General features: G+C 39.1%; 1 protein-coding gene across 6 annotated transcripts in view; it reads right to left on the bottom strand.

Moving 5' to 3' along the window:
* Nucleotides 1-14856, bottom strand: part of ZMYND8 (zinc finger MYND-type containing 8) — a 49824-nt gene extending 34968 nt beyond the window's left edge. For 3 of the 6 annotated variants that reach the window (XM_010396985.4, XM_010396981.4, XM_010396986.4), the window contains exons 1-2: nucleotides 14754-14856; nucleotides 4756-4826 (exon numbers count right to left, since the gene is read on the bottom strand). In XM_010396985.4, the coding sequence (XP_010395287.2) occupies nucleotides 4756-4826; nucleotides 14754-14767 (85 nt within the window). In that variant the 5' untranslated portion in view covers nucleotides 14768-14856. Of the gene's footprint in view, nucleotides 1-4755; nucleotides 4827-9812; nucleotides 9913-13668; nucleotides 13845-14348; nucleotides 14557-14753 lie in introns of those variants that run through there. The other 3 variants (XM_010396982.4, XM_010396984.4, XM_010396983.4) reach the window with 3 other exon arrangements.
* Nucleotides 14857-22113: the final 7257 nt, after the last annotated feature.

Raw genomic sequence — 22113 nt, forward strand, 5'->3', positions numbered from 1 at the left:
AGCTGGAGCCTGGCTGTGGGGGACTTGCTGTCCCAAGGCCTTCCTAAGGTGGGATTGCTGATAACAAGGGCTCTGCACTAGAGACAGAAGCCCAGGGCTGCACTTCTGTTCCCTGCAGGAGTCTCAGTTTCACACTGGAGTAAGAATCTCATCTCTGTGTGATTAAATACTTGGTATCACTACAAAGAAAGCTGACAGAGATGCACTATTATGAAACTGTTACAAAATATATCATGCATTCTGGGAATTCCATTTAATTAGTCATTTTCGTGTTTATATTCATAGTATCTGAACATTTTACCACCGAGAGGAGCTCCTAAGACCAAAGCCTTTTAACACAAACCTGAAAAAAACCCCTAACCTGTAAACGTCAGAATTCTCCCCATTAAGCAGTAAGGCCTCAGTATATGATTTTATGCCAAGCTAAGACCATCTAATGACCAGCTGTCCCTACTGGGGCAGGGCTGCTCCCAGCAATGCCCAACATCTGCTCAACTCCCCAGTAATTTGGTTCAGTGAGAAAAGCAGGTAGAAACCTCTCCACCTAAGTCCTAAGAGCCACCATAGATGCAAAGGCAATGGAAGACATGTCTGACTGATGATGGCAAAAAGAGAGTTAAAGATCTCCTTTTGACTGGGCACTAAACAGGCAATAGTTCCAGTACCAGCTGAAATACAGGAAAACCTACATGGAAGTGCATCTACCATCACAGCTTGCTGCTGTTGGCAGCTAAGTTAAACTAGCAGAAAGGATTTAAAAAAAAAAAAAAAAAATTCTTCCAGGTTAATAGGAAGAAAACACCCAGTGGATAGTTCATTCTGTCCAAAGAGAACAAGTACAAGCAAAGACAACTTTTGCTCTGGAACCACAACCTGGAAATGCTTAGACATTTATCCACAGATCTTGCAAGCCCCATCTTGAAATCTTTAATAAACAAGGTTAAAAAGTAGTCCATAAGGCTGGAACAGAAATATAACAAGATGTTTCTGCTGGACATGTTAATGTATCATATGCAAAGGAGAAAATACGATCATCTAATCCACAGCCTCTCTCCTTCACTGAAGAGCAATCCCCTGTTCACTCCATTTTATGTTTTTGGACTCTGCATTCTCTTTAAGCTGTCACTTCCCATTTCCAGTTCTCAGATGCCTTATGCTTTCTTGCTCTCATCAAAAGAGCAGTGTATTTTAAAACCTTGTCTTTAACAAGGCTGCACATGCACATCTTATAAACAGATCTAAATTATAACTTCTAGAGTAACACTACTCCTCTTCCCCTTTTCCCATCTTACCAGGTATCTGTCCCCACAACTTTTTGGAGACAGGCACTTGCGTGTAACAGTAGTGTTAATCAGTTCATGATGCAGGCAGAATCTAGTACTACAAAAAATGAACAATTTTCTGCTAGATCAGCTGCTTGACACAGCTGACTGTGCAACAGCAAAAGCATTACAGCCAGCAAAGGAGAAGGGTAGAGAAATGCAGCTGAACATGTAGGACTCCATAGCCCTGACCCCAGCTACAGACTCGCTTTATCTAGCACAATATGAAGTAAGAAGTGTCAGTGATGGCTTTAAGTTCTTGGTTTCACTCCAGCTTAGCCCTGTCTAAATGCTTGCTAACAAAGCTCCACACTTCCTGCACCCAACTGCTGTATTCCTGCCTTGTCTCTTACACCAGTTCTGGCAGTCCACCAAGCTGTTTCAGCACACTGAGCAAGTAGAAAACTGTTCATGTTTTATGGTTCAGTTAGTTTCCTGCCAGCTTAGGTATGGAAGGAAGTGGATGAAACTGCTGCATTGAGCAGTTTGACCAGCTTAGGCTGCTTTGAAACCACCACGTTACTTAGACCAATTCAAAGGCTGTGTTAAGACCCGTGTTACAGATTAAACAATGCATGGTTTAGTTTAGCTTAAACTGAACTGGAATTGAATTATAGCAATTAAACTGCTTACACCAAAACAAGAATGTTCATGAAGATGTCTGCAACAGGCTAATTGGTTTTAAAGCAATTAAATTTATTTCCCTACAACTTTCTTTAGACACAGCCTCACGAGCTGTACAAACTGTAGCAGGGCAAGTAGGTTACAGACTTGCAGCACATCCGCTGCTCTAGGTGAAGTCTGAAGTTACACAGTGCCACAGATCGATGTCCTGCACAAGCTTCTCACACATCAAAAAACCCAAACAAAGCACAAAGAGCTGTGTGCTCCCCTCCAGGTTTGCCTAGATAGGGTCAACTTCCTCATCTATATCCTTTTTAAAACACACAAAGCAAAACTCTGCACAAGCTAATTGCTACAAGTGGAGACATTGCTGCCACCATCCCACCAGTTGAGAACTTTGCTGCACTTTTTCTGCCTTGCACAGAGCAGAGTAACAGCTTTGAAATTCTGGTTTGTGACTTCTCTGCTGCAGCAACACTGCACTGAACTATCAGAGAAGCTTGTTTCAATCCAAGTAACAGGAGTCCAGAATGATTCATTACACCTGGCCTGTAATGTGGCCAGCTCCTGGAGATGACATTTATGATTCTTTTATTTTCTGTGAAAAACGACATATTCAACTATTATAAAGTTCTATCACTAATTCACAGATTAGGCTGGGTACACAACAAAGAGAAATGGTTTACAGGTAAGTCTAAAGAGTTCTTTATATCCTACATTCTTCACTGGAAAAAACGCAAGCCTGTAAGGGATTGGGGTGGGTAGTTGTTATTCTTGTCCTTAGAGTGGTGCTAGCAGGGGTTTTATCTACATACATGTAAAATTTAACAAACCAACTAAAGCAAATCAGTATCTAGTTAAATAAATACCAATTCCCTTATTATTAAAGTGATTTAACCCTTGCTAAGTTTTATCTCTACTATGGTGATACAGAAATGCCATTTACATCACTCCCACTGGTATTTAAAGCACTAAGAGTCCTTCTATGCATAGACCAGTGACTTCCACACAATGTCAGCTTGGGTCAACCTAAACCAGCACCTGGTGGTGCATGGTGAGACTGGCTTTGTCATCAGCTGGTTCAAGGAGTTGCAACAGTAAACAGTATGAAAACCTGAGTCTCTTTCTGCCAGGTTAAATCCCTGTGAACTGACCAGTTCTAATTGTTAAGAGCCCACAACACAAGCTGCAAGATCACATGTGTGAGAAGGTTGGGAGATGAAAGACTGACCCTTTCAATAACCATTATATTAAATCAGCTCACTGTCCTAAGAAACTTCATCTTAACCTTACCAAATAAAAAGTAAAGAGTTTCCTGTGGGCTTAATTCATTGAAACAGCATATCTTAAGGTCAGGGCAGCACTAGAACTACCATGAGGAAATGCAAACTTACTTTGTATGGTGCATACACCTGTTTGTGGCTAATCAAAGCACCAGAACTAAAACATAAACATCTACATAAGTAGATATCAGATTTTTAAGTGTCTTTTAGACATTAATGATGTCAGAGTGACAAAAGTAATGGTTTAGCTCACTTGAGGCAAGCAAAACTCTTATTAGTACTAGTAAGTGGGCCAGTGTTTCTAAGCAGAAATAAAGATGAGATTTCACGGGCAGCTAGATGTATCTACTAACCCCATTTGTCTCTTATACCAAGTTCTTATGTTATCAAACTCTTTCATGAACAAACTGGTCACTACAACAGCAGAAAAATGCTTCAGTTTTCAAGTTGGTTAGAAAGTTCAAGTGGCTGGGATGTGACAAGCAACACAAAGGAAGTAAGTGGTGGAGTGCAGAGCTGGGAGCTTACCCTAGTCAGTAGCAATCATTAAAGCAACAAAAACATTTACTTTCTGCTGGCTTAGAAAACTGAAATACAGAGACAAGTAAATGTTGAAAGCAGTCCAGTGGTGCAGACTAACATACAGAAGGAGAGAAGGGAGAAAAAGACAAGGAGAAGGGACAAAAGGAGCAAGTGTATCTCTTCTGAGGTGTCAGATCACATGTACTACCTCACCTAACCACACCATGAGAACTGAAACAAGAAATTTACTGTAAGTACAAATAAGACCTGAATCCAATTTTATGTTATCCAGCCAAGCTTCCTCATTAAAAAACATGCAGATGATCTGTGCCATGCTTTCAAGACAATCCCACCTGCACATTCTGAGTTAATTAGATTTGTGAGCCCTGCCGTAGGAATGTGAAGAGTAACTGGATATGTGCCAGAACTTTAAAAGGATGGTAGTAACTATTGCTGTTGTTTTACAGAAATGGCTTTCAAGTAAACTCAGCAGCAAAGTCAGTTGCAAGTACAAAAGGAGATGGACAGGCATGAATGTCCATGAAATACATACTGGTCAGGGGATTAATTTCTGTGGAAACAGAAATGCTACTGTGATTCTTTTTTCTTAGAAAAAAAATTCATTACTGTAGGAAATACTATCTTAATATTTTTGCTGCTACTACTACTACTACTTTCTTCTGTCTTGCAAATCTAGAAGTACTATTTTAAAGGATGCCATGATAAGTGATATAATACAAGAGGTTGCTGTTTTTTCATAATTTAACCTAAGTTATTCATAAACCTGAAATAACACTGAAATATTTGTGTGTGTAGATTTGACATACAATGAAAACCAAGCAAAAATTAAAACACTTCCTAACATACAGTAGTCACTGCAAAAAATACAGTGAATCTTGAGTCTCCACTCAAAGAGTAGCTTCATGGTAGATGACACAGCTTCACTATCCTGGTTTACAAATAATTGTGTTGTAGAACCTAAGTGAGATATTCCTCTTACTCACCTTTGGATCGAGTGGAGATGTCCATCCCCTCCACCACCTCCTGCTCTGCCTTTATTTCCTCTTCAGCCAAGCTGCGGGATTCAAAAAGGTGAAATTAGAATACTTTATGGACTGTATTATTCCCATGACTAACTTCTATCCATCACGTGCAACCCAACACTGTCAAACACAACTACATTAAAATTTCTGATGGAATGAAAGGTTTCCTGTTTGCCAGAGCATACATTGATCAAAACACAGTGAGAAACAATCCAGGTACACACATATGCTGCAAGGTACCAAGCACAAAAGCTACATTTTTGTACGAATGACAGTCTTGCAACATGTACTGAAGATTATGGCAATGTATGTATGAATTGTATGCATGTGGCAGACAAACAGGAATTCTGTTTCTTGCAGCTCCTAATCTCAGATAAACCACGGGGACAGATGCCTGCCAACATTTAAATGCTCATCAGCATTCGTGAACAGATTAGCTGAAGTAACAGACTTAGCAACACAGAACAACTTGCAAAATTAGAAGGTAAAATGTAATTTCAAAAACGATTAAATAAATAATTTTAATTATTTTGGAACTGGACTGTATAACAGAAAACTGAATATTTATAATTTATTGGCAATACAATTCCACCAATTATTAACCATAAAGAGTATACAGTATAGAGTTGTTACCATTCAATCTTACACAGTCAGTTTTCATTTGCTCCAGGAAGGATTAAATTATTACAAACTACATCTGACTTTCTGATGGTCTACTTTCTTACAGTGATGCCATTCAAGAAAACAACTCAATCAATTTGGCTAGTTAAGTCACTTTGGGGAAAGAAGATGGAAGGGAGATGAAAAATTAACAAGAATGAACACAGAGTTACAGAGCGGTTTTGGAGATGTGACTATCCTAGACGAAAGGTAAAAGAAAATACACCATGTTGAAGTAAACTCAAATTCAAAAGGATAGACAAATGGCATTCTTGAGCCTCAGGCAGGTATTGCAGTGTCCATTAATACCACCAGAGTACAACAGCCATGGGATGTAGATCTTCTCCTCTACAGGGACGATTTACCACTCAGTCTGTTAATGGAAGTTGTTGCTGATACCAGCTTGCACTGATATGGCAGGTTATGAATTTCTGCTGCTATGAAGTGGGCTGAGGTTCCATTCAGCCACCCCAGCTCCAGGGACAGTGTGGGGTATGCCCAGCCACTGCCCTGGAGGGATGTCTGCGCCAAGAGGGCAGCTGGAAGCCTTGGTTTAGCCGCTGTCTATAAATCTGCCTGAAACATCTCATCAGAGCTCGGAAACAACTGTGAGGACTTGGTTACATTTATACCAGAGAACTCTTCAGCCTGACAAACAGTTTATATTAGCAGGAGTTTTGTTACAGGTGTAAGTTAAAAGAGATTCCTAAACAAAGTAAAACTAAACAGCAGAAGGATTTTTAAGTCTGTTATTTGACAAAACTACTTCTAATCAACTATCCGCTACTGGGCAGTTGGGTTACAATTCCTTTCCCAGTCCTAAACAGTACAGTTATGTCAGCAGAAATTTTACATACAAATCAACCAAGCTCAATACGGATAACCCAAAGCTGAGAAGTTCCACGAATGCCAGAAATCATTATTGCTTGTCATTTGGATATAGAAATAATTTACAAAATAAGCTCTTTAAAGTCACAAAACACTGAAGGGGAGTTCTAGTCTACCAGCATCTACCTCCCAGCTCATGGACTATTCTGATCTTTCAGGAGCAAGGCAAGGCACCCATGTGACCAGAATTATGGCAAATGTGTAGCACAGTTGACTGTAACACAATGCTTCTCAGATTTATCTTGCATGGGCAGATTAAATGCGCAACACAGCCAACAGCACTACAATGCTCACACATTTACTATGCATGGGCAGATCAATTATCCTGCACATTTGTTACACCCTTTTCCAGGGGCCTCAGCAAAGAGGAGATGGCAGTGGCCTGCAGACACCAAAACATTTCATGCACCACTTGCCTTTGCCCATTCCTCTCCTAAGCAAAGGGAAGGGATGGGCTCATGGGATGGGTTCATTGTTCTCTTCCAATAGTGCATCGGGGTTTTTTTTTCTTCCCCTCCCTCTTTATAAAATCCTATTTCAATATCAGCAAACTGTAACAAACCCCATATTTTTAAAACATCATGTATATATAATCAATAATGCATACAGATCAATATGTATTCATGCCCAGCAATTCTGTAAGACTGAAGTAATCTGGCATGTGCACATTACCTGCCTCTAAAATATAGACCCAGTTCCAGACACAGACTGGGACATACAAGGCTTTACAAGACTCAGGTTGAACACTAATGCTCATTTTACATAGGGTAGTAAAAGGAATGGTTTCCCCAATCCTTAACTTGTTCCAGAAACCATGTCCATTTTATCCGAATCAGTTCTGGAATGTAACTCACTGTGCAGCTGGACATGCAGAAAATGGGAGAACCACACAGGGAGAAAAGGGCACCACCCTTTTAGCAGCAGCTCACATTTAAGTTACATTAAAGCAATCATAAAATTCTAGACTCATCCAAATCCATCAGGTCACTTTGTTCAACTCACAGCCTCAGGGGAACATGATCCAATATGAAAGATACCGTAGTTGGTACAAATCAGTATTACAACCCAGAGAGCTGTGCATGAATCCTGGCTGAGAAATGGGAGTGAGGGATCAATACAGCAACGCCATAGCAGGAACTGTTCCCACTTCCCTGACCAAAGCACCAGGAGAAGCCACAGGCTGACTGAGGATGTTCTGTGCCCCTGGGCCCAAACACAGCACTGCAGGGGGTTACAGGGCAAGACTCCTACCTATTACTAACAGCATAGAAGGGTTTTTCAGCTCAGAATCTGTCCCACTCGTATAAGGAGCTTAATTTAGGAAACTGAGTCAGTTTCCTCCATCACTCTTTTAAGTGTTCTTGCAATACTTCTATAAACAAAAAAACGATTCTTCAGAAACACCTGTAAGGGGAACAAAGTATCTTGCAAAATCTTGATACAAAGAATCATAGAACGGCTTGCATTGGACAGGACCTTAAAGATGATCTAGTTCCAAACTGCTGCCATGGGCAGGGATGCAAACATCACGTAACAGATGCCTGAAAGCAGCCTTCCCAAAGACTTTAAGTATAAATAAGCAGTCAAAAATGCATTCTCCACTTGATCCCAAGGTTCTCCACTTTCCTTAGCAATGGAGGAGCACATTCCCTATACACACGTGCACACAGTGCATCACTCACACAAAATCCAGGAATTACCTACAAGACTATGAAACCTGAGCCTCAGAGGAACAGAGGCATCTCCATATTCTCTGCAATTAATTAATTTTTAAAGGCACAAACATATAAGCATACAAGAAAACTACAGAGATTGTTCTGAAAAAAAAATATCCCAATGTTGGTGAGGAACAGTTAAATAAAAGTGTGTTAGACATAACCATAAACGATACTGAACATTCACAGCTCCTCAAAAGCATCTCCCGCTGCTTTATTTGCTGTAATGTATAATAATGACTTCCACAACATGACATTGTTTGAATGTTGACAGTGGTGACTGTAGTGGTCATCTTTGAGATTCAAGCCTTTAAATACATACCAGCAATTCACAGCAAGTTTACAGTAACTTTTCTAAAGCTGACATCTTTTTACCTTTATACCCTCCATCAATACAAGGAATATTCTTTAAAATGCTTTGTAAACCACAAACTTCCAAATGCAGATATTAGTAAAAGATTTCCAATTAAATAATTCAAGAACAACAGGTTCTTAATCAGTTACCTTACTATTACCCACAGCAAAATAAAAGGAAAATTAAGACCAGCAGCAAAATAATTAAAAGTAAGTATCTAGTTCCATGGAAACAATAATTGTGTGGTCAAGTAGACTGTTCTAGAGAGGTTTACTTTGAGAATTCATTTTTGCAGGGCTCAGAGCAGCTATTTCAGCCAGCATGTATTACTGTCATGCATGTATGAATGGGATGCTCTGAGGCTGCAGATCAGAAATGATACTGGAAAATACTCAATTAAGTACCTAAATGAATACAACAAATAGTTTATGTGATTCTGAAAGCTACTCTTATTTCCTCATTAAGATGAATGAACACAGAGGAACACATTTTAAGAACACAACTGAAATTTAATCTCTGCCAGTTTCCCTGTCAAATGACCAGAACACCAATTAATCATTTAAAACTTCCCTACTCATATTGACAAAACTTGCAACAACAACAGCAAAAGTTTGTTTTCTAAAATGTTAAGCTAATTTGTTTCATACAAACTAGTTTAGCATGCTTGAATGAGGGTAGAAGGGGTGGAGGTTATTCCTTTGGGGAGAGTTGGGCACAGAAAGAAAAAAAAATAAGGATTGCAAACATACAAGATTTATTGGTACTTAGGTAAAAATGAAAACATAACTTAGCTGCCTTATTTTTAAATATGTTCTCTACCAAACTGAAGAGAGGGTGGGTTTTTTTTAATACAAAATTCAGGTTTTCAAATTTCACATCCCTAAATTATATACTGACTTTTCTGTTTATGAAAATCATTCCTTTACTAATAGTAGTACTTACCTGAGAAAATGTACATATACAAGAATATTTAAAGATGTTTTAACCCATAGTAACTACAAAGAGCAATTAAAAGTTGCAGATGAACTACTGCACCTTGACATTTAACCAAGAAAAACTGACAGATATGGAAAACCACTCGAAACAGCTAATGCCCACATACACAATCTAGATCTACATTAGGGAATAACACACGAATTTCAGATCAAGAACTACATATTTCTGGAATTCATTTTTCCTTTTAATTAACAGAAAACAAAACAAAAAAAAAATGATTAAAGACTATAAGCACTAAAACTGAATTTCATCTTTAAGACAATTCCTGCCTCTCATGCATCACATTTGTGAGCAGCAATTCTAAATAAGGATTTCAAAAAACTGCATTCAATAAAAATTTTAAAACAAAAACCACTATTTGCATGCCATTGCTGAATAAATAGCAGCTTTGTATGAGCACTCACCTATAACAGTCTCTTACTCATCGGTAGCTATGCTATTTATGCAGGGCTCTTAAAATGGCGTCTGCCAGCACTGCACTGCCTCACTCCTGCTCTGGAGCTAAAATGGTAGCACTTTGTTCAATACCAGCAGCTCCTGTTTACACAGCAGGGCAAGATCCAAAGCCAGCATCTAAATATCAGAAATGGTAAAGAAGGACCAAAGGACACCTGACATCTGAACGTTTAACTAAAAAGGCACAAGATAGGGAGATTTGTGAAGTCACAGGTTACTAAGGAAATCACTCAATTTTAGCTTCACCCTCCAGTGTGAGCACCTCGTATTTAACATTTCCTTTCACAGAATTCCCTGCAAAATGCTCCATGTGTATTAAATAAATAACACTTTGTATTAAGTAATTAACATACACAAAAGGCACGTTCAGCTATCTATGTACAGCAATGTTTAAGCTGGTTACCTGTGATAACAAGCAAAGTAACTCCATTTTTCATTTAAAGAACATTTCGGTTCTTTTTAAAACCTTACTCTTATTCAGTGTCCATTCAAAATAGCTGCACAAAAGAGAAAAATCAGGGGAGGGAGGGGGATCCTTGGTGTTACACAGTCATCTTTAAGTCTATAAACTATACAGCTGAGGCCCAAGCAAGGCAACCAAATAGCTACAGATTTCAGATGCTAAAAATATAATTTGAGAACAATCATGCTTGAAAGTAAAGGTTTATATTAGCTGAATTAGGAATGTTAACATCCTGTTACAGCATGGTTTTAATCTCACTGTGTGAAACACAGATGCTCTGACAATGGGCAATAAAGGGTTAAAATAAGAATGACAAATACATGAAACTCACTTCCTATGTAGCTACGGCTAAATTAGTCTTTAGCCCATGAACACAAGTCATATTTATTAACAAATGTATTTTAAATACTTTCTAAATACAATTTAAAGGGCCAAGCTTGATGGCCTACTATGATGGTTTCCAGTCTGCAGACCCCTCAAAGCCAGCTGTACTGTGCACAAAGGGGTTTCAGACAATAACCAAGTAAATCAAACCTAGTCTAACAGGCTTAAAGTCACTCTAATGGGATTCATGTGCCCATGGGAAAAATACTGGGGATCCACAAATAACAAAATCTGAAAATTGCTGTCTACTCCATCTTACATGGGCAAAGGTTTTGTTCAACTTTCAAGATTTTTAGGAAATTCAAATTAATACCCTGAATTCCAGACAGAGAAGAGACCCTTTACTGAGATTTATCTCCCTTTAACCAATTATGCTGGAGTACTACCACCACTACGGAAAACTGACCACAACCTATCACTTTTCAGCTACTGGATCCACAGGGCCAGTAGCTGAAAAGTGATACAACACAATACACTGGAAAACAAAGCAAAACAGGAGAAACAAACCAACAAAACCAGAAACAAAACAACAACAAAAATCTCAAGCAAAAGTGATATCACAAAATGGAAGACAGCTCAGGAAGATGAGCCAGTTGAAGTCTGTGGACACTGATATGAAGGGCTAAATTTGTAATGTAATCTATCTATTTATGCTTTTTGAGCATGAAGTTCCTTTTATTACATGCTCCCTTAGTAGCAATGTAGGTTTTCTGCTACATTTCAATACTCCTACCTACTGTGAGGGGGGGTGACTGTTACATTTGGAGTGGTTTATACTCTGCATTTTTTTCATTCCCAATATGTTAAGTAGAGTCATTTGTTTAAAGGAATTACTCAGCTTTTCCCTAGCACTATTTAGCTTCCAAGTAAAACAGTTTGCCTGCAAAGAATGAAAAAGGCATGCAGCTTTTAAAAAGCTACTGTTTTCAGCATGATTTATAATCCAGATCACTCCTTTGTTTTCCCCCCCACTCCATTCTTTGTCCAGTTAATTACAAAAGTAACTGGATGTTGGCACTAAATAATAATGGCTAATCATATTCATCCTGGGCAATTCAAATTACTCTCTAGTAGCCAGAAAACTTACAGTGCAATTATACGATTAACTGCTAGTTATAATCAGAATAATGGCCATTTGCTCCAAGCTGAATAAACCTCAGCTGCATTGCTTCATACATGTCCTGTCTAATTGTGATAGTAACAAGATCCAGGCCAGCAAAATCTTGGGGAGAAAGCATACGTGCTTTTTCCCTGCATCTGTCACTTAAACAAAACCCCACATTCCATCTGTCCTGAACAGAAAAAACAGTAGAGTGCTGCTTATTATGCAACCTAGGGAAGTGAGTGACAAAGCACCAAAAATGTATATATATGAAATTCTTCAGCTTGGCTGAATTTACTTTACTTAGATGGAACAAAGATGGCAGAAATTTCCAGAAGGCCTTTCTCAGCCTTGCCACTGCAATTGTCAATCTTTAACCTGCCTGCTGCGGCAATTGGCTCCGGCGCTGGCGGAGCAGCGCCATTGGGCTGAGCCGAGGCACAACGCTGCTGTCTCTACCTTGCCTCAGACATCTTGCTGCAATGCAGACATTTGTTTTTTGTGAACTATAAAAGAATTATACTCAAGTGATTGAAAATAGTGAACTTTAACAGACTCACGATGCTCCGTTTCATTATACGCACGAGGGCAGCTCACACAAATGCACTTCACTGTCAGCAGCGTGTCTGGAGGTGCAGATTTGAAACAGATCCTGGTCTAACAAAACCTGTGGGAGCCATTTTAATACAAGCTTTCTGATTGCAGATCACTTACCCCTGCTTCCTCGTATTAAACAAATATTATGTTGTTCACTCTTAAAGGCTGAAAGTAAACTGCTAACATGTATAAACTACTATACGGAAAATTGTGTCCAAATGTAATTTATGTTTTTTAGCAACTGAAGAACAAAAACCAGAATAACTTCTTAGCTGTGTCAGCACTTTCATGTATGCTGAAAAATGCATTAAAATTGCATACAAAAATACTATAGCATGAAATTCAGTGGTACCCCAGCAGTATTTCAGGATTCAAATTGAACTAGACATTCTTATAATCTAATCCTAGGGGATTGGGGGGGGGTGGGGGGGGAGAGAGAGGAAAGCTTTTAACCAAAGTGAGATATTCAAAGTAAGATACTCACACGGGTAAACAAGTAACCAGAGGTAAATTGCTATGTTAAAGAACATTACCAAATACATGGCAAGGGTCTATGAAAGTTTGCATGCACTGTGCCTCAGCACAGTCATTTGCAAAGCCACACTAGCTTTCAGTTCTTTCCTAAAATAATGAATGTGTATGGACTGTTAAAACAAGTGCAAAAATTACATAAAAAGCATAAAAGAGCATCCTTCCTCTGCTTTTGTAACAGCCCTGGTGATCACTGAAAAACAGCTTGTTCAAACAAGCATGCAGGCGCTACAATTAAAATCTTTATAAAGAGCACAAAATGTTTCTAAATTAGGTATAAACCAAGCAAGTTTGTCTGAGGTTACACTTTGTATAGTATCAGAAACATATGCTCATTAAGTGTTATTTACTTTACTTCATAAGGTCACTTCATTGCTGAGCACTAGCACTTTCATCACACCCGAAAAGCCCAAGAACAGTGAAAACGCGCTTTACCCTGCAAACATGGTAATTAATGATCTATGAACAAGCAGCAAGTAGAATATTTTTCACTGGCCTGAGGTAAACAGGAAGTACAAGCTTCAAAATTTAGAGACAAATTATCAGAAAAACAGTGCATTCAAACAGAGCAGCTTACAAGTCCCTTAAAATGGATGCTAAGCAAATCTGATCTTTTATATGACTAACCACTAACATCACTTCATCTACTGCACTAACTGACCCAGTAAAAACAAAATGTTTGGAAAACTATTAAAAATGTTCAGAGAGCAGCATGCTGCTTACTTACCAACTGTTCAAGCACCCATCTCATTTTCCCAGTTAAGAAGATACAACAGGCTGGCAGATTTGGGAATTGATCAAAAAGGAATTTCTTGAAATAATTACGTAGCATTAAACCAAACGTTAAAAAAAATAAAAGAAAAAAAAAAACCTAAGAAAGAATAACATGTACTACTGTCATGAACCACACATGATTTTATATCTTCTGGACTCCACAACACAGAACTGTGTCTGATACAATGTAAAACAAAAAGGCACAGATAAAAGTTACATTAGTTTATTTGAACTATGCAAAACAAGAAAGCTAACAGTTCAAAAACATTTTCCATAAAGCATCAGATTTGTAAACAGATGCACTGCTGCGTTTTACTGGGCAGCACCCCACTTCCAAAATCTGCAGCATAAAAACTCCCTTTTAAAGGAACGAAATATTAACCATACATTGTCCCTCAGAAAGAGAAAAGCGTTGTATTAATTATTCCTGCAAGAAAAAAGGTTCAATAATCATTTTAAGTTAAGATAACCTGCATAAAAAACATGATGCAACAGCACACCACCACCTAGGCCCAATATCTACAATCTGCCATTAGCACTTTTTGCTGATGTCTAGGTTTTAAAAAATCCCATATTTTCTCAGAGATAACTTATCTTAGCTGTTCCATTCACTGTTTAGAAAGGTAAACTTGCCTGTTCTTCTGTCTGCCATTATCCCTGCTTGACTCCCTGTAGGGCAGTTAAATGCATCTGCTCCCTAGCTTCCATTTTCTCTCCAGCAGGCATGTGACACAACAGACAATAGTGCTGGCAAACTGCTCAGAGACAGAAACCTCCTTTGGAATACCAGGATCTTGATAAACTCTAAAAACACCATCCTCCTGTGAAGAAGTAGGCATGCCAAGGCTTTGCCAGACTGTAAAATAAAGCTGTGGCTAATGGCTACTAACCATGTGACCCAAGAAAGCAAATTTAAACAGTTCCAACTTAATATAAGTGCTGTGGTGTGAGTTTTGCACGAGAAATCACAGAGAATCACACTCTCAACCCACAACTCATAGGTCTTAGAGAAAAAGCAATGTAAAAAGCAAGGCTTACCTCTGTGGATGCATTGTTAACACAGTGTTATGTCAATACTTATAAAACATGGAGGACAGACTCTCAGTACTCGGGCAGGGAGGGCTTGGCACTTGGGCTTGATGATCTGTCTTCCCCATGAAAGCCGCCCCCGGATTGGCTGCCCCGGCAAATCCGCATGTAAAGCGCCAGGGGATTGGCTGAGACACTTCCTGAGCGATTATCTTTGTGCGGCTCCGGGAGCAGGAGCCATCCCGGGCTCGGAGCAGGCCGGCGCGCTAGGCCCGGCTCCGCTCGCCATCGCCGCTGCCGCCCTAGCCCTGCGCTCTCCCGGCCAAAGGCACGCACTGCCCTGCTCGGGGAAGCGGCCGCAGACCGCCTGCCCGAGCAAATGTGCCCCAGCATGCCGTTATTGAAGGCATCTGGGTGTTCTAAACCCGAAGGAGGCAGAGTTCGCCCAGGTCGCAAGTGCTGTTCTTTTGTTTGCACGGAAAGCGAAATTCGCTTTGCTGGTGCTCTGCAGGCCACAGACAGAGAGCAAAACTTACCGAAAGTGCACGTGCACCGGAGGGACTGAAATTAGTAACACAGAATTCAGAGAAGGGTTCTCCTGCTCCAGAATTTAAATACATGAACATACAGCAGAACAACCTGCAGTGTGATTTCTTTAGCTAACACGATATGCTGAGTCCTAGTAGGAAAAAGGAGCCTTAAACTAGAATGCTTACGTCTCCTTTTCCCAAAAAGTATACCAGAATGGAAATTGCTTTATCACAAAGCGTTGCTACCATTTGGTGCAGGCCCTCCGTGTGTTTAAAACGCTGCAGAACAAAACTAAAAATATCAGTATCACCCCAGACCCCGAGATCTCCAATCCCCCCCGGCCCCCACCTTTCGGCCTGCTCGGGCTGTTACACAAAACTGACTTCCTTAGGAGCGGCTGTAACTGCAGTTTCCTGTCCGTTAACCCTGTAGGAGTTGGTGCTTTTTAAGAGGCAACACAGGCCCTGAAAACACAGATTTCTCTACGTGGCAAGTAATCCGTCTGTCCCCACAAAAACATTCACGTAGCTTTTCAGATGTTTTTGCTTTACCTTTCTATCTCCTACTAAAATGTTGCAAATGAAACAAAATGACAAAACGGCATGTAAGCAACCAGTTTGATCTTGGGCCAATTCCCAAGCTTTTGATTAAAAAATGTGATTCCGTTCTTTTTCCTAATGCAGTGAAAGTGGGAGGATTTATCGTTATGCCAAGAAGGAAGTCTTAACTCCAGATGAAGATCTTAAAGGTTAAATATTTAGAAAGCCTCCAACAAGCCTTTATATTATTGTTCAAAATCTTGCATCTGTGTTATATAGCTCTGTATTATCATTCTATAGTAATGAAGATTGCAGTGGAAATTGCAGATGAAAGGGTGATTCTGAAGCATATTGAATATCAAATAACTAGTTCTTTAAAAAAGCAAAAAAAAACAAGCGAAGGTGTAGAGGGAATGACTTAACATTGAAACAATAATTATTAAATAATGAGATAAAATAACCAAAGAAAAATAAACATTCTTCCAATAAAACATGCAGGATCTCAAATTGTGCAAAACTAGCTATAAAAAGCCCTCTTCCATAAATCTATGACAGTTGCAAACAGAATATGCACTTCACATTTAATTGAGTGCTAATAATCCCAGAAACAATCACCACAAAAAAAAAAACTAGTGCCCTCCCTTACCTCCATACAGCACCTCTCATGATATAACTACTTTACCACACAAACCTCTCTGCCTGAGAGCCGACGTGACTCATAACTGTGCCACTCAGTAAAATTAATCATCCTGCTCTGCATTGTCCCATACTGCATTCAGATTATTCCTTGAGATAGCATTGTCACAGGGAAACTGCCACAGCAGCCTATCGCTGTGCTTACAGTTCTGTGTTCCTGCATTTCAGGCTGCAACAGCGGATTAGCAGCCCAGAGTATAAATGATCGTCTCATAAGGAATTCTGGAGTCTCTGCTGGAAGCATTTTCTCTTTTTAGATTTGGCAATGTTTTTCAGGGCAGGGAGCAGGAAGGCTCATGGATTACACTGACCGTTTGTTCTGTTTTAGGAATGTAGCAGAAACTAGGGATATGCTGCTATAAAGGGAATCATAGAGCCCACTACAGCAGCAGGAACGCACTGAAAATTCATGACATTCAGTGCATACTTGCATCAATTTCAACAGTTCAAACCCTTCAAGATGGATTTCTTTTTAATTGAACACCTAAAGGCCTATGTTGCTCAGAGATATCACCCCCCACACACAAACATCCAAATTTTGATTCCTCTAAGCAGTAAATGCGAGTATTGTCGGTCATTAACATTTATGCTCATTGTGTGACTGCTCTACTCTAATATTCTTCTCTTAAAAAAAAATAATTCCTAATCCCTATGAAGAACAGCACGAGAGCAAAACTAAATACACAGAATTTGTCAATGCTTTGTGCTAACCCAGACCCGACTCCGGGAATGTTGTAATGCTGATGGTGCCTGGGAACGCTGCCAAGCTGACACACTTGGGCCTATCAGACAAAATGAGCACGAAGTGGAGAGAGAGAGGCAACAGCAGCCTTAGGAAAGGCCTAAGGCCCATCTCCTCTTGTTTCAAGGAAGCAGTGGCCCAAATGCAAAAGAAAAATTTATAAAGCTGCAGTCATTAGCAAGAACAAAACCGCAGAAAGCACATCAGACATATATAGCATGTATACTCAGCCACTCGGCTGTTCTGCTCAAAAAGACAAAAGAATTCTGTCATGAATCAAAGGGGGAGCTTGAAATATATTTCTCTTATTCTCTTGTCCACATGCTTATTTTGCAGCAGGAGGTACAAGCCTGGTATAACAACACAGAGGTAACACCTGAAAAATACAGATTTTTGTCTTAAGTCACCATGATTGCATTTCCTGCTGCAGTTTGACCAATTCTTTTACATAGGAGTAGTGGGTTTTTTGGTGGAGGAAGGGAAAGAAGGTAAAGAAAACAAAATTTTAAAAAAATAGCATGAGAGGGAAAGCTAAAAGCTTTGTTAAAGCAGAAAAGAGGGCAGAGATCAGATTAGCTTGTATTTGTCCTTTTCAGTGCTTTAGAGATATTAAGGGAAAACAGGGCTGTGAGGCAGGGGGGGAAAAAAATGCTAAACAGAGAAATCAAAGGAAAGATGGAAAGCAAATTCAGTCAAAAGGAAACTAAAAGACAGTAATGTTAAAGTACAACCCATTATAGAGGTCTTTGCAAAGAACTGTGCCCACTGTGCAGCATCTCCAGAAAGCACACACGTCAGGCATCACAGAGTTATAAGGACCTATACTACATAACACATACCAGAGCCTCCAAATTAAACAAATACCAGTAAGGAGAATGTCTGCCTATGTGACAGAAGCAGGGGTTGATATTTACCCGTCCCTACAGTGGGCGAATCATCACTGACAGAGATGGAACATTAAAGTGATGGACAAAAGTTGGAACATTTTGAACAGACACACAAAAGGGGAAGTGTCATATTTTTAAAGTATAATAAATAAATAGATAAAAACAGGGAAAAGAAAATGCATTAAGAGCTTGTGGCTTGATCCTGGATTTCCAAGTCATTGGCTGATAACCCTAAATTCTAGAGTAAGAACATAAAATATCATTCAGTGTCTTGGAAAGAAAACCCCTTCAACTTTTTTCACTTTATCATGAATCTGGCAAAGTATCAGTAACTGCCTGAAGACCAGTAGACCGCTGTTCAGTACAGAATCCAACAATAAATGTCTATAAAAACAGTTCCTGGATTTTTAAAAGTGGGCTGGATGCTAAAATTAGTGACCTGTCAAGATTGGTAATTTCATAAATCATTAGAAACTACTGGAGAAGGTATCTATGCACAGCAGGCAGCTGATTTGCCCATGAGCTTAAAAGGCTTTGCATGCATTAGTCCTTCTGATGAGTAGCTTTCAGTACTTTGGGTTGACATTACTTGTTCTAGATTAAAATGGTCACTCATTGTCTGCAGATTAAAACATGATTTGGTTTATAACATACACTGAATATCTGGTGCGTTATGAGAGTGTCTCTTGACAGCCATTTTTAGTGTGCTGTGAGATTGCTTCATGTACATTTCTTTCCAAAGGAAATCTCCATTCGTGTTCAATCATCTGCCAAAAATACCTGGGGGGAAAAAAAAAAAGCATCTTTGAGCCCTTTAACAGCTGTAGCTTTTCAAAAGAAGTGCTACAGCCTATGTTATCTTAAGGCATAAGCCCATGTATTTCATCGCTTTCACCCCCGCTTTGAACCAGTCTCTCCACAACTAACAGCTGTGCTGTTGGGTATTCCATATAAAATGGAATTTTCATTATTATGCATTTAAATTTTATGTTCTATATTAAAGGCCTAACAGATACAATTGCTTTCATATTTTATATGCAGACAAACACTTTTTCAGTTATCCAGAAAGCAGCTGTGAGACACGTGCAGACATGGTGCACATCAGGCCTAAAGCATACCCACTGTGCAGGTGAACAAATGGATCTATCACCCCTGTTGTGATTACATGGGTCCAACCCACAGCACAGGTGAGCTCTGTGGCCATGGAAATGTAAATACCCTGCATGAGGCCTAAGTACAGAATCTTGAAAGAAGTTTGTACTTCACCAAGTGATTGTAACGGCCAAGTGTAAGACATCTTGCATATAGCACTTACTCTGGCATAGGGTACTTCCAAAGGAAACAAAAGAAAGTCACTGCTGTTGGGGAGGAATTATTCAGGACTACATAATGCTAAACTCCAATTCTATTACTATGATTTCTTTCTCAATTTTTTCACATTCAGGACTCAGTTGGTTAACAACAATCAGATGACATGACTTCTGTCATGTTTGGTTTGTTATCAATGTTGTTTTACTTCAGGGTTTTTCTTAATTCAATCTGATCATGTCCCAGAAGACTACACCAGCTAAAGCTCATACCAAAGATGTCAAGTGACAGAATTACAAAGATAGTTATTACATTAATTTTTCCTGCACAACCCGCTGCAGATTCAGACTGTATCACTTTCACTTTTAACCTCCTTCATGTTCCTCCACACACTAAATTCAGAGTTTGGCTTCAGCTTTAAGGCTCTGCATATTCACACCTTTCTCCTCTCTATGTGCTATTCCAATTGTTATTTCATCTCAGTTTTGTGGTTCACCTTTCACCTTTCTTTTTTCACCACAAGTTTCTTTTCTTTTTCAATCAGACTTAGTGGCTTAAAGCATCTCACCCTTCCTTCCAGCCACAGCACTCAGTCGCACTTTTAGCAGAACTGTCTGTACTCTGACACCGAGAACAGTGAATCAAAGATTTACTGTGTTAACTTCAACCAGGAAAGGCTCCAGTTCACACCACTGCTGCAATAGCAGTTGCCATGGCAGGACTGAGAGCAGGCGTGAGCAGCTCCAGGTAATTGAAACAATCACTACTACCGTGAGAAGTTTCTGTGAAACTATGTGACCAAGCACTACATCTATCTTTTCATCACAGTAGTGGTATTAACTAGGTTTTTTTCATGTCTTAATGGCACTGTAGATCTGATTTTATTGTCTCTTCAACCTCATGAAAGGACAGGAATAAAAAAAGCCTTTGAAATACAATCATGTCCCTGAAAAGAAGCAACACATTTTCCAGCTGTGGCTTTGCTTTCTGAAGCCAGGTGAAAACCTTGCCTGTAATTAGCACACATCACTCACATTAATTAGCATGTACATAAACTGTTGAATTCATTCTACCACCTTTACAGATTGTTATTTTTCTTGCACTGCTGGACTTACAGCCGATGTTTACTGAGTTCCCCTTATCAGGTGACAAAAATGAGGACATTCCTGAGCTAAAGCCACTGTAACATTGTTTTCAACAGTTGTTTCATTTTGCTTACTGTAAAGAAATGCATACCCACATGAAAGAAAGTAATTCTGAAAGAGCAGAACAAATCATGCTCTATTTAACCTACTTGCCTTTAACAATCAAATCCAAGTGTGTGTTAATTAATTATGTCACTAGGCTGTAAGTTTTGTTATTAAAGGCTACAATATCCTCAACATTAGAGTGCACAAATGTCACAGTTGAGGGGAGTCAAAGGTGAACCTGTATGCAACATTTTAACCATGTAAAGAGCAACAGACACTTGGAGTTATTTACACGTGTATGCATTTGCTCAGGAAAACTTAGATCTTGATAGATAGCATAGAATACCACCAGCATTTCAAATTACACCCAAAAAATTACCTTTTTTTCTGATGGCCCAAAACCCAGCAAAGGGACTCTGACAAGCAAATGCTACACTGTCTTAAGAACAGAGCAGCATGTCCTAAGGTAGGGCTCTCAGCAGAAACTTCAAATGCAGCTGCCTGTATAATTTAACATATCAAAAACTGGTCCTCTGTAACTAATGTATAAAAATTTAAAATTCTCTTTATTATTGTTTCTATTTGCAAATATTTGTAAAGCAAATGCAATTTCTAAATAGCAATTCTTTGAATAGTAAGCTTGTCATTCCTGCTTGTTCCAAGCTCATTCTTTTAATTGAAAAATGTTACCGACATCTGTTTTTATATTTTGTTCTTCATTTTAAAAGATGATGAAAGTTTACATAATTGTCAAACATGTAAATATTCCTATTTTGTACAGTTTTTATAACCACTTGAAAACAATGTAAATTATTTAAAGGAAAAACAAGTTCTAGTGCAGAACGACCAGTTTTGCTCTGTAACAAATTTCAGACCTACAAATTGTTCTGTGTTTGTTCTCAAAGGGCACTTTCTACAATTTGAGCCCTGGACTAAAGATCTCTGTATATTTGTGTATAGTGTGTCTGATGTTCTCCACCTACTTCTCTATGCAATTTATTGGACTGGGATCATGGTCTTGACTTGGAGGTTCCTATGATAGATATTTAAAAATAAACCTCTATGCACATATAAAAAGGACATTTATACATAATAGGACAGACAATTAGCAAAGAATTTTTTAAATTATCTATTTCTACTCACTTAAATACCAATAAAATATCCGTATTGCACAGAATAATCAAAAGCTTATTTTCCATATTTTTTGCGTGGAAAAGAATGGTAATAAGGCTGCAACATTGGTAGTTACACACACACCCCCCCCCCAGCCCAGCTGTGAAATTGTGTAGGAATGTAGCATCCCCTAGCGGTCATTTTTGGGACATTACACTACAGCCAGAAAGCCACTTTTTAGTGAGGTCCCCATGGTACATCAGTCCTAGGATTTGGTGGGAAAGAGGAGATTCCTAAGGCATGATCTTCCTCCATCCACATCAAATAACTCCTGCAATAATTTAATTCTATGAAGACAAGCAA

This window comes from Corvus cornix, chromosome 20 (genome assembly GCF_000738735.6).
Source record: "Corvus cornix cornix isolate S_Up_H32 chromosome 20, ASM73873v5, whole genome shotgun sequence".
Lineage (NCBI taxonomy): Eukaryota > Metazoa > Chordata > Aves > Passeriformes > Corvidae > Corvus > Corvus cornix.